Genomic DNA, 13,238 nt, shown 5'->3' on the forward strand with positions numbered 1-13,238 from the left:
GGGCTTGGCACTGACCCCTGTCCCCGAGAGAGGGAGTTGTATCTGGCCTTTGGCCTCACTGTCTAGCTCTGAGAGCATCCTTCTGTCTTGCTCTCCTCCACTCCTGCCCACTGTCTGTTTATTTATCTGTTTGTGTGCTTGTTTGGGGCCGTGTGGGATGACACATGCTAATGCAGCCGACATGAGCTGCAGGTGGATGGATGTTTGCGGATAGACAGAGAGAGAGAGAGAGAGAGAGAGATGAGAATGGATACAGGAATATGAAGAACAGGGATGCCAGCAGGGTCTGAAAGAAGGAAAGAAAGAAAAAAGAAATAAAGAAAGAAAGACTGGGCAAGAAACTCTAACTCTGTAAATGTGTGAGTGTTGTGTGTGTGAATCTGAGCTTATGGGAGGAAGAGAGAAAAAAATAGAGAGAGAGGAAAATGGCAGTGAACAGAGGCATTACCGACCAATCAGGGAACACTCATCATAACGTGTGTGTGTGTGTGTGTGTGTGTCTGTGTGTATGTGTGTGTGTGTGTGCGTGTGTGTCTGTGTGTATCCCTGTCCACAGTGCAATCATAAGTGTGTTGCCGGTTAGAGCCCTGTTAGCCGTCCTGTTAGTCGCCCTCATCCTCCAGGGCTATCTTCCCCTACTCAGTACTCTGGCCCTGTGGCATTTTAGTAGAGGACACATCGATTCTGGATCATTATCCATAGGGAGGCATTTGGTGACAAATAACAGGAAAAGGTCTATTTTGCACTAGATGGGAGTCATTGGCCATGTCAGAGCCACCAAGCTCAGGAGCCTTTCTGCTGCACCTCTGTTATTCACCAGGAAACATTTAGATCAGCGTCTCTTTTTATTCCACCTCAGACTTTTGAAAAGCAGCGTTGCAGTTTTGTTTTCTTGTTTCTGGGTTGTGTTCTTGCACATCCAAAAAAAAACCTGTCAGAGTTGAGGAGAGCTTAATTGGGACGTGAATGTTGACATATCTGCGCCAAACCTGTGCTGACTTGTGTTTTTCCGTCGTGAAGCAGCCTTGTGTTGTTTTTCTCACTCGTCGTCTGTGTTGAGAGTGGCCGTCTTCGATGGCAGACACCTCTCCGGCTCCCATGCCTCGCCGAGACATGTGGGTGGCGAGGTTTTATTCCGTCTGTCGCTGTCTTCGACGGACGGCCTTTTCAGGAAGTTAAGTGGTTGAGGCATAGCCGTTAACATAATCTCTGGCGAACAAAGCCGCGGCTTTGATTTGCAGCGTATTCCACCCTTTCATTTCATTTTCGACGCTAAAATGGAAAGCGGACTTTTTTGGAAATTGCTCTCGTAATGTGGTTACAAGGTGCAAGGTAGCGATACATCTCCTTCCGCTCCCGGTATGACCTATATCTTCAGCTTGAGCGCTGCTACAAATCTACTTAGTGACTGATGTGCAGCTGCTTTTCAAAAGGCTCGCCCTGTTTCTTAAGGTAGGAGTATACAGGCGCAGCCCCTAATACCTCGTCTGCAGGTGAAAATGGAATTGCTTTTTCCATCAGCTTGCTGTTCCTCACCTGGTGAAGTTGTGCGAACGTCCTGGCTTCTCCTCCAAGACGTGCTGTTTTTCCTGCACAATCTCTAAACACAGGTGACAGACCGACAGAGAGAGAGAGGTGGAGAGAGACATGCGAGGGAGATGAAAGCAAACATCACAACTAAAACGACTTACATTTTAGTCCTCAAGAATTTATTCATTTCTCTTCATCGTTTTTTCTTTGTTAATCTCTCAGCTTCAGGTTGTGTTGTTGAGGATGATGGTGTAATGAGACAACTACTGGATGTTTTTCTCCATTTTGAACAAATTGTGGAAACTTACTTGAGACCAACAATTTCAGACGTGCTGCTCAGAGTCAGTCCTCCAAGCCATACTCTTACTACAAGTAGCACCAGGAATCATATGTAAACATGTATTTTAAAGTTAGTTGGAATAATATTTGAATGGTCATATTCAGATATTCTCTAGTCATTAATATCTAGTGGTGTCGAGATATCATATTGCCATAGAGAGTTCTGTAGGACAGTCTACAGACTGTACCAGTATCAAGCATTGCATCAGCTGTCATGACAATTACTGATAATAGCCATACATTATTTTGTCTGTCATAATATTTGGCCGTATACGACATCTGCTAACTCATACTGTATATACACATGATCTAGTTCTCGTATCAAACTGCACTATTTCATTCCAGATGAATGATGTAATGCTGTACCAATGCCAGTGCCCAATTATAGCCCACTGAATCAGAATCAGATTCTTTAATCTAAAATAAGGAGAAAAGAAATGCATTCCCATGCACAGCTCGATCCCGTGTATTAACATCAATGCAAAATCAATGTATAAAATCTTGGTTAATAGATGGGAAGTTATGGTACTTGTCGTCACTCATTTGTTGCCCTGATTGATTTTGCCGCATTTTTCAAGAGTGTGGCGTGTGAGACATAGCGAGAGTGAGAGTCAGAGCGAGACGAGCTGATTCAGCAGACGCTAATAGCATCTGCTGCCAGCATCTTCGCTCGCAAACACAAATAATATGCAGCAGCGGGAAAATACTTGTAAACTCAGCAACTCAGTATTATTTTGTTCCATATTACACTGACAAGAATGGGTTTCGTCTCTTCTCTTCATCTCTACTCGTCCCCACTGTTGTCCGTTTTCTTTTTAGCAGGCAGTTAGTCCAGTAGCATTAGCACAGATAGCGATAGCCATATTTTACAGCACTCTTTTGCTAATCCACTTGTATTTGAGCAAGTGTATATTTGCAACATATATGTCTGTGGATGACAGATATTATGCGGAGACGAGTCAGAGGCTCAGAGGATTTAATGCCTCACAACCAGCATCATAGGTCAGGCCAACATGAATATTTATGTGCTAATGTCTCGGTTCAGACTAGCCCTCGGACACTTTCAACATACAAAAGGCATGAGACTTAAACTTAGAAAATGACACCAACAAAATAATTTAGAGCTTATTGCTATGGCTAGCTTGTTTATCATTGAGTAGCCTACATTTCATTGCTGTGTGGCTATAGCATATTGAAGTACCATTAAAGTTTAGTGCTGTGGCTAGCATATTTAACTGGTGGTTATCCACCTATGATGGCATCTCTGAGCCAAAGCCACTGGCTTGTGGAAATGGAGCAGCATGTTTCTCGTTCTCCTCCTCCTCCTCCTCTCTTCCTCTCTTCCTATCCTCAGCTCCCTCGTTCCCAGCCAGTGACTGCAGATGAGCGGTAATGGAATGGATATTAATGTCACAATAGACTGCCCCCGCCATCCCCAACTCTGCCCGTCAGCAGGGCCCAGATTAGAGTACAGCACTACAGCAGAGAGAGAGAGAGAGAGAGAGAAGGGGGGAGCAAGAAAGAGAGATGGAGAGAGAGAAATATAGTGAGAGAGAGGAAGTTGATTTACTTTGGGCTTAACACAGAAGCGGGAGCTGCCTGTCTTTTTTTGCTCAGTCTGGGTGCCTGGGTTGGTGATTATGGCCCTGTAAGACGTATATGTGCACTAAATGCATTCTGTAGAGTGTGTAAGTAATGAGAAAACGTCTCAGTTACTAATACGTGTGTGTGTGTGTGTGTGTGTGTGTGTGTGTGTGTGTGTGTGTGTGTGTGTGTGTGTGTGTGTGTGTGTGTGTGTGTGTGTGTGTGTGTGTGTGTGTGTGTGTGTTTGTGTGTTCACCTCATCTCTGTGTGTAACTTTAAGGCATAACGCTTGTGTGGAGGTTTTGAGTAGTCTGAAGCGTCTCAAGCTGGTGTCAAAATTAGCAGAGTCAATGCTAAAACAGACATCTGTCTCTCTTTATTTGTGGTGTGTGTGTGTGTGTGTGTGTGTGTGTGTGTGTGTGTGTGTGTGTGTGTACAGGCAGAGCTGGAGTCAGGCAGTCCAGAGGGCAGCAGAAGTTGCTCAGCATGGACATGGATGAAGAGGAGAACATGAGTGAGTCTCATCTACCCCCTCCAGTATATCCCTCTCTCTCTTCCTCTGTATCCCCTCTTTCTCTCTTGCGTGCTTTTTCACGCTCTCACTTTCTCTCTATCTCTTTCACTCTCTCTTTTTCCCTCTCTTTGCCTTTCTCTCTTCTGCTAGTTGCACCTTACCTCTATGAAGTATGCAACAAATATCACAGCACACCAAAGACACTTGCATTGTAGCAGAGTAGAATATACATTCTCCTCAGGATATGACTTCAGTTCAAGGCCCAAATAAATTTTACACAAGCTCTCCCAGCTGTAGTTTTAAAGCAGCTGCAGCCCTAAAGATTTTTTTACTTTAAAATAACATTTTCAAAATAATTTTGATATGGCGACCGCCACCTCTGCCACATTGAGCAGGTTGTATCATTTGTAGACTACGGAAGTTGCTGTCCCATAATTTGAGCGTGGTGGAGTAGTGGTAATGGCACCGCTTGATAATTGGTCAGCCCGGGGATGATTCCTGAACTCGCTATTCAGTCTGTGTCGTTTTGGATAAAAGCGTTTGCCAGTGTAGTTTAACTTCAAAGTGTAGTTTAACTTCAAAATGGCTGCCCTGAGCAGGAGCTCTTCTCTGAGTGTAGGTGTGGTATCTCCATACCTCTGTTTACATGCCGTGATAAACACTGTTATAGGTTCTAGTTATATGTTATATATATTCTTAACGTGCTTTATGTAGAAGTTTTAAGTATGAGTTTTGCTGTTAGTGTCAAAGTGCCATTGGAGAGATAAATAGACATCTGAACAAAAAGGACAATGTTAAGCCATCCGTCTATGGTAGACCCCCCTCCCCCATGAGGCCAAAACATTTTTTCCGCGTTTTGTTTGTCCACTTTTCTTTTTGAGAGCACTTTGGTCATCCAGCGATTTTTCTGCAGGCTTACGAGGACGGATCAGAGAGTAATCCCTCACTCAGCTGAGGTGAAGGGGGGCCATCTCCTGCGCTTTTTGGGGGTGTCTGGCGGCTTGACCTTTTCTCTCATGAAAACCCAAACTGGTCTGGCAGACACCAAATCCCTTCAATTTACGCGGGGTAACTTTCTATGCACTCATAGACACATTGATTAGTGTTTGTTTTTAGGGGAGTTTAAGCCCTCCCTTAAACAGAGCCAGGTTTTCAACCAAAAGAAAGTTAAGTTTATTACTTTCACTTTTTGAAACTGGTGCACTATGTACCTGTTACCAGGAGCGTCACATTATGTTCAATTTGCCAAAGACAGACTTCAGCAAAGTGTGAAAAACTAGATGTTTTTTGGAAGTAGCTTTTTGAGATACAATGAAAAATCTTATGAACTACTTTTTGATAAACAACAAACCACATTTACGCTTCCATTTTTCCTGTCATTGGCAGTTTTTCGGGAAGCAGACCAACTCCAATGGTGCTGTCACACTTCAAAGCCCCCACATCTCTGGTATCACTCCGAGTGATTGGGGAAACTGAACAACAGAGGCTTCCTTTTAAGCAAGGCAGGCGATCTAGCAAGAAATTGGATGTGATGGAATTTTATGTTGGGATGGTAAAAAAAAGTTAAAAAGGGGGGAAAAAGTGTTCCCCACGAACAACAACAGAAAAATCGGAATCTGAATGGCAAAGCTAGTTTCCAAGCATGAACAACTGGAACGTTCTGTCAGACTCGCTGAAAGTGGCATTGTGGCTGTGGATGTTATGTTGATGTGACGCGACGCGTTAGGCGGACACGTTCATCTTTTTTTTCCACCGTCGGTTTGCAGCGAGCCTTCCCCAGAGCCATCAAACAGATCCCATTTCACACTCTCCCTGTGATGACTAGCGTTAGTGTCTCAGAAGCTACTCTCAGCAGCGGGCTAAGCTGGCAGTGCCTCAGCTGGGGGTCCTACTGATGGTGATTAGAGGCTCACTTCGGGACGTTCCCTAGCAGGACAAATGGCCAAAATGTCAGAACTGTTGAAAAGAGCTAGTGGGTCAGGTTTTTTGGAGTGACCATCTTTATGCTGTTAGCGTTATGGCTACTGTTGGTGTTAGTATTAGAGTGGTCAGTTCTTGGGCTTGCTTCAAACAGTGTTAAAGGCCTTTGTGCTCTTGCTGCTCTTCACTCAACAATGGGATTGGATATTTCTGACTGCACACATCGTTATCGTTTTTTGTCTTTTGATTTTTTTTCTTTTTCATGTGAAGAGTATAGTATCCCTCGGGAAGACGGTTGTATTCCAAAAAGACCATGGTGCCACTGTTTGTACTGTAATGACCTCCGTGCTGTTCTTTTCCTGTTTCTTCTTGTGCTCTTTCTTCTGTTTTTGCAGGATCTCTCTTCCTCTCTCACGGCTACTGACTCCACCTTCCCCCTCACACACACACACACACACACACACACACACACACAAACAAGCACACACACACACACACCTAAACTCCCCGTCCCCAGCCCTGCACTAACCTCCCTCTCCCTTCTTCCCTCAATGTCGCGAGGCTCTCTGGTTTTCTGAGCGCCGAAAGGAGTAACCTATCGAGCTTTTGCTGGAGGATGTTATAAATGAAAATTTACACAGCGTTCCATCAGCTTTGTCAACTGACAGGGGTGTTGTGTGTTCCTTCTGGCCTCATTGTTAGTGTTCAGAAAAGTGCACAAATCATCAAAACTATGATGATCACAAGAAAGTTCCTCTGACACTGACCTTTGTAAACTGCTGCTGCTGCTCTATGTGTGTGTGTGTGTGTGTGTGTGTGTGTGTGTGTGTGTGTGTGTGTGTGTGTGTGATGAGAATAAAGCGCTGGCTCATAGTCTCCTCACTATAATGGCAAAAGTTTTCACTGTACATATAGTGTATAGTACGATTTTCTTTTAGTGCTTTATAAGGCTGAAGCCAACTCAGTTGTAGGAAATTACTACTACCAGTGCAATATTAGACACAGACTGGAATTGTTATCAGCAGGATATGAAATAACCGTAAATTGAATAGATGTAAATGATTAAAGTCATCTCATTCAAACTGTATTGATAAAAGGAAGAAAGTGGTTAGGACTTGTCTGAGGCTGCAGCCTTATGAAAAGTGTGAATTGTTAATAAAGGAACTCACACCACCTCATCTCAGTTACAAAGAAAGATAAAGGAATTGATAAATTTTGCATTTACAAGATCCTGCAACGAGGGCGTTGTGAGTTACTCTTTCTGGGCACCGCAGGTTCGAGCAGCACAGACGTTAAGGAAAACCGCAACCTGGACAACCTCTCCTCCAAGGAGGGGCCGGGCGAGGGTGTGCAGACCCCCAACGGGAGTGCAGGTGGTGGCGGAGGCGGCGGTGGGGGTGGCGGCCGCAAGCGCCCTCTGGAAGAGGGCAACAATGGGCACACGCACGGCGGAAAGTTCCGGCCCAAGCGGCGTAAGAAAACTCCGGGGCCCGTGCTGCCCAAGAACGCGCTGATGCAGCTGAACGAGATCAAGCCGGGCCTGCAGTACAAGCTGCACTCCCAGACGGGCCCTGTGCACGCGCCGGTCTTCGTCATGACCGTGGAGGTCAACGGGCAGCTCTTCGAGGGCTCGGGCCCCACCAAGAAGAAGGCCAAGCTGAACGCGGCCGAGAAGGCGCTGCGCTCCTTCGTGCAGTTCCCCAACGCGTCCGAGGCGCACCTGGCCATGGGCCGCACGCTGACCGTCAACACCGACTTCACGTCCGACAGCCAGGCCGACTTCCCCGACATGCTCTTCAACGGCTTCGAGAACCCCGCGCCGCCCGAGGAGACCTTCTACCTGGGCACCAACGGCAACGGCTCGCTGGTGTCGCTCGGCGACTACCCGGTGCCCGTGACGCCGTGCAGCACCTCGCTGGCGCAGCCCGTGCTCCCGGTGGCCACGTTCACCACGTCCACGAGCGGCAAGAACCCGGTGATGATCCTCAACGAGCTGCGGCCCGGCCTCAAGTACGAGTTTGTGTCGGAGAGCGGCGAGAGCCACGCCAAGAACTTCGTGATGGCGGTGACGGTGGACACGCAGACGTTCGAGGGCTCCGGGCGCAACAAGAAGCTGGCAAAGGCCCGCGCTGCCCAGGCCGCCCTCTCTGGACTCTTCAACATGCAGCTGGACCAGACGCCCTCCCGCCAGCCCATCCCCAGAGAGGGCCTGCAGCTACACCTGCCACAGGTACAGTACGCTCTCTCACACACACACACCTCTGCTGGCATCACACACACACACACCTCTGCTGCCATTTACAGGTATCAGTTCAACCAGCCACACTCACTCACACATCTCTTTTACGAGACTCTTTTACATTCACAACATTTCCACCTTTCCACCTGCCACACGTGCACTCCTACACAACACCATTGCATTTACAGGCAGCAGTTAGAATATGACTGTACTGCAGGATCTAATTCCACCTGTCGCAAATAGGCTCTCTCTCTCTCTCACACACACACACACACACACACACACACACACACACACACGTCTCTGCTTGCATTTACAGGTAGCTGTGTGAAATGCTCTAGCTCTACCTGCCCCAGTCCCACATCTTAAAAGCATTCGTATCATTTCGGCAGCTCTAGCTGACACAGGTATCCCTCGACAACTGCTAGCATTTAATGGAATCTGTTAGAAATGATCTACAGGTATTTCCATCTGCCACAGGTATGCACTCATACTACCACTTTTCATTTACAGGTATAAGCTAGATATTGTGGTGATATGACACGCCTCAAAAGCTGTTATATGTCCAGGATTCCATAATGTCCAATATGGATGTAGGCTGAGAGCCTATCCCAGGTCATGTACAGGTTAGCGTTTACCTTTAGTCTTAGACTTTGGTCATCAGATAACATTGGTCACTTGATATGTGTTCCTCCACAGCACCTGGCTATCCTTACTCCAGACCTTTAACGGCAGCTAACAGAAAGTGAGATGGTACTGTAGTTAGAGTGGAGTGTAAGTGGAGATGGGTAGGGGGTGGTATTTGAAAGCGTAACCCCAGGCGTTGGATCCTCCTGGCTGTTTTGTTCCTGTGACGTGACACCTATTTACTCATTGTTTAATCCCTCGTCTGTAATCCCTCCCCTCCTTTAGTGATAGTGACGGCTCAGAGTAGGCTAATCTTAATTAACATCGGCATCATGAATGCTTCTCAAACAAGAGGGATTGATTCCGCGCGACGCGAGCTGCGTCCGCCTCTTCGTGCGTTAGTTAAAAGCAAATGAGTCAATAGACAAACCTGCGTCGCATGCGCTGCCGCGCTGTAGCCGTGGCCGTCGCGACCCCCAAACTTTTCCGGTTCCCCGAGGAGTTGGCTCTCCAGCGCTGTCTAAGCTGTTCCACTCCTTCTATTTACCTCCTGTCGACAGATACCTGCCCTTTTTAATATGCCACCGTTAGCGCTCCGACAGAGACTTAAGCTCTGGGCAAACAGAGTCGGATGAAAGTGGCAGAGGATCCATCACCAGGTACCGAACGAGAGCTTTACGTGTGGAGATGGAACAGCGTAAAAGGCCAAGGGAGTGGGACTCTGAATAAAACTGTGCGAGTCAATCAAAAACCCTGCAGCTTTTTCCCCGTCTGTAGGTGAATTTGAACTCCACCTCTGCAGAGCAGAGTGTTGTGCCATGTTGTGATTGACCATGGCTCTCTTATTATTCCTGCTTCATTAAACGGCATAAGAGACAGACAACAGCTGTCTGATTTATTAATTTGCACTCTCATCATATGACTGTTAATCAATTTCCCATTTTCTTTACTTCAGAGATGTTCCCTTTTTATTATTGAAGTAATCATACTAATGCTTATTTTGCAGAGGTGTGTGTGTGTGTGGGTGTGTGTGTGTGTGTGTGTGTGTGTGTGTGTGTGTGTGTGTGTGTGTGTGTGTGTGTGTGTGTGTGTGTGGGTGTGTGGGGGTGTTGGGGGTGGGGGTTGATGCTTTATGTCCACCTTACTCCAGAGATGTCCCCTTGTTATTACTGAAGTAATCATACCAGTACTAATTCTGCAAAGAGATGGATGATGTGTGTGGTGTGCTGAGTGGGTTTCTCTTTTTTGCTGGTGAAGAAACGGAAGCGTGCTTTAATGGCCAAGTATGTTTGCACACACAAGGAATTGGGATCTGGCAGTTGGTGACTCTTTAACTGTGCAAAAATATGCAACATATTGTACAATATAAACATTGCACAATATACTGTACAGACAGACAATGTCATTGGTCAGACAGTTGAATAACTTTCAGAAAGTTCTAAAGGTTGCCAGTGTGGCTGTCTCAGGTTCTTGCAGATGCAGTCTGCCGTCTCATTGTGGACAAATTCAGCGAGCTGACGGAAAACTTCACTTCACCGCACGCCCGACGGAAAGTCCTTGCTGGCGTTGTCATGACAACAGGTACACATGTCTAGATTTACATTAAGGCATGTACTATTATTTTTTTAAAAGAGACAAAAACGATTGTCTTTTTCAAACTGTCCTTTTCCATTTTCAGAGAGCCAGATTGAATTTAAAAGTGAATCCTTAAAAAAAATGTGATCTAGTGTGTACAGAGATGTCCATGGAAAGAATACACACACACACACACACACACACACACACACACACACGCACCCACACACACACACACACACACCCACACACACATTCTTAATGCATCCTTTAACTTTGGTGATCAGGCACGGACGTCAAGGAGGCCCAGGTGATCTGTGTCTCCACGGGTACCAAGTGCATAAACGGCGAGTACATGAGTGACCGTGGTCTGGCGCTCAACGACTGCCATGCTGAGATTGTGGCCCGCCGCTCCCTGGTGCGCTTCCTCTACGGCCAACTGGAGCTCTTTCTCAGGTGTGTGTGTGTGTGTGTGTGTGTGTGTGTGTGTGTGTGTGTGTGTGTCAGGCAGGCTGGCACAAAGGCATGTCCAGGCTTCCCAGTCATCATGTCATCCTATTAACCTCTTACCCGGGGGTGACTGGCCTTGCTCACATTCAGCTCTGACAGGGAGAGTGCAGTGTGTGAAACAGATGGCTTGGAGAGAACATGTGTGAATGCATCAACAACAAACAGACTGTTTGGTAGACCCCACTGTGTAGAATTCTTCAGCTAGTAATATGCTAAATAAGAATAGAGAAAAGTTTAACAAATTGATCAAAAAAGGGCAAGATATAATGTGTAAGAGCCAGAGAGAAAAGGGAGAGACACCAAGTAAAATGATGTGTGTGTGAAAAAGGTAGAAGGATCGAGAGAGTGAGAAAGAGAATGTGTGTGTGTGTGTGAGGGAGAGAGTAAACTAAAATGAATCACAAGTGATATTTATTTCGAGGCCGTTCTCAGACGTGCTGATATGACTGTGTGTGCTGTGATGGTGGCAGTGCTAATTGATGGGACACGGCTTGTTTGGAGAGGCGCAGAGCTGAATAAAGATGGAGTGACAAGATGAGTGACAGTCTAGTGCAGCTCATCACAGGCCTCCTAATCAGCTGTGAACAGGGTTTCTCTATCTGCAACACTAATAAGGTCTTCCCATTTTTAATTACCAACCTCATTTGAATCTATTATACCACTTTTCAAGGAGGTTGGAAAATAAATCCATATCACCTTCAGTGCTCGGTGAGGTGGAAGGAGGATGTTGTAATCACATCCATTCATCTGTGTGCGTTCGCTCACATAGCTTAGCTTCAAAATGAAGGTCCGATGTGGGCTATGGTACAATTGCTTATGCAAGGCAGATCTAGGCCCTTTAACATGATAATTTGGATCATTTGGCTCATATTCAGAAATTCAGTAGTTGTGTGAAGGGTGACTTTTACTTTCTGAATGTCCGCCTCTGGGTGAGGGTCACCTGATGGCTATTTTTTTATTTTGTATTTTGTTGTTTTTTGGTGTTGGTGTGGTGTTGTCACCTTAAGCTAGGCTAAGCTAAACTAAGCTAATGTGTCCTCTGTGTTTTAATCCGCAGCAGCAGCCGTGAGGAGCAGCAGACGTCGGTCTTCACTCGCTGCGAGAAGCACGGCTACCGGCTGAAGGACAACGTCCAGTTTCACCTCTACATCAGCACGTCGCCCTGCGGAGACGCCCGCATCTTCTCACCGCACGAGGCCAGCGTTGAAGGTACGCCGTATGAACTGCGGCTAATTGTTATAGAGACAGGCAGGACAATACCTGGACTGTGAGTTAGGAGCGTTTACTATTTCAGCAGATTGAAGAGATACAGATACAACATTTTTTATTGACCCTGAAACACAGTAGCTGCAGTGTAAACAAACAGTGTTTGCAAGTATCAAACAGACAGATCCACCAACAAAACAACATACAGTACAACATATGGATGTAGGCATTGTAGTCTCTGCCTTACTCTCTCCTGTGAAAAATTAGCCTGACGTAACTGTTATTTCCCCACAGATCAAGGCGACAGGCATCCAAACAGGAAGGCTCGCGGGCAGCTGCGGACGAAGATCGAGTCTGGCGAGGGGACGATCCCGGTGCGGTCCAGCAACACCATCCAGACGTGGGACGGCGTGCTGCAAGGCGAGAGGCTGCTCACCATGTCCTGCAGCGACAAGATCGCCAGGTACCTGCACACCTTTCACCTGACAGAGCAGATCGCTGCGTCTTTATCTGTATAATGTGTATCTGCTGTCATCCTTGAGTGGGCCAGTCTTACCATCGAATTAGAGCATTTCAACATACAGGTGTTAGACATTCAGGAAACAAAGCACACCAAACAGGCATACCGATCAGGTTAAAGTGGGATACTCCACACGTCACAGGAGACACAGTGGTATTGAAATGTTAGTTGTTGCACTAGTAAAGACTAAGTAAAGTCGATTAAGTAAAGTTGAATTATTGTGCTCTAGTCTGTTTTATTTGTTCTTATTTTTTTATTTACTGGTCATTTGGATGTACAGAAGCCCCCATTTAAAACAACACATTAGTTCTGCTTTTTTGGGGAGACTCAAGACAGAGTGAATGCACTCCAGTCAGTTTCAGCAATTTCTTATACTCACCATACGTGTCAATGATGCTTTGTTGGAAAAAAAAAACTATGAACTTAGTGAACTTGGGTTGAGTTAAGCTTTGCCACTCTCTCTTTGAAAAATCAACCCCCAAGACCTCCTGCCCCAGTCAGGTCAGGTATGGCAGCACATTCTGAAAGCCTGCCTGCGGCTCAGCCCTTTGTTAATGGTGCAGTTAGCCAGCTTGCCTGGGGGGAGCGGTTGAAATGCATCTGATTTTGTGACCCAGGAGACCCTCTGTGTACTCCATCTCACCCTCTCTCTGTATAGACTGGAGGAGGTGGCG

The 13,238-nt window shown here is 46.3% G+C and overlaps 1 protein-coding gene across 3 annotated transcripts in view; it reads left to right on the top strand.

Annotated features, from left to right (window-relative positions):
- adarb1a (adenosine deaminase RNA specific B1a) overlaps positions 1 to 13,238 on the top strand; it is a 75,327-nt gene that overhangs the window by 55,487 nt on the left and 6,602 nt on the right. For 2 of the 3 annotated variants that reach the window (XM_062528216.1, XM_062528217.1), the window contains exons 4-9: positions 3,893 to 3,967; positions 7,162 to 8,117; positions 10,220 to 10,334; positions 10,616 to 10,784; positions 11,896 to 12,047; positions 12,339 to 12,507. In XM_062528216.1, coding sequence (XP_062384200.1) covers positions 3,893 to 3,967; positions 7,162 to 8,117; positions 10,220 to 10,334; positions 10,616 to 10,784; positions 11,896 to 12,047; positions 12,339 to 12,507 — 1,636 coding nt within the window. The remainder of the gene's footprint in view (positions 1 to 3,892; positions 3,968 to 7,161; positions 8,118 to 10,219; positions 10,335 to 10,615; positions 10,785 to 11,895; positions 12,048 to 12,338; positions 12,508 to 13,238) is intronic. The other variant, XM_062528218.1, reaches the window with a different exon arrangement.

This window comes from Sardina pilchardus, chromosome 23 (genome assembly GCF_963854185.1).
Source record: "Sardina pilchardus chromosome 23, fSarPil1.1, whole genome shotgun sequence".
Lineage (NCBI taxonomy): Eukaryota > Metazoa > Chordata > Actinopteri > Clupeiformes > Clupeidae > Sardina > Sardina pilchardus.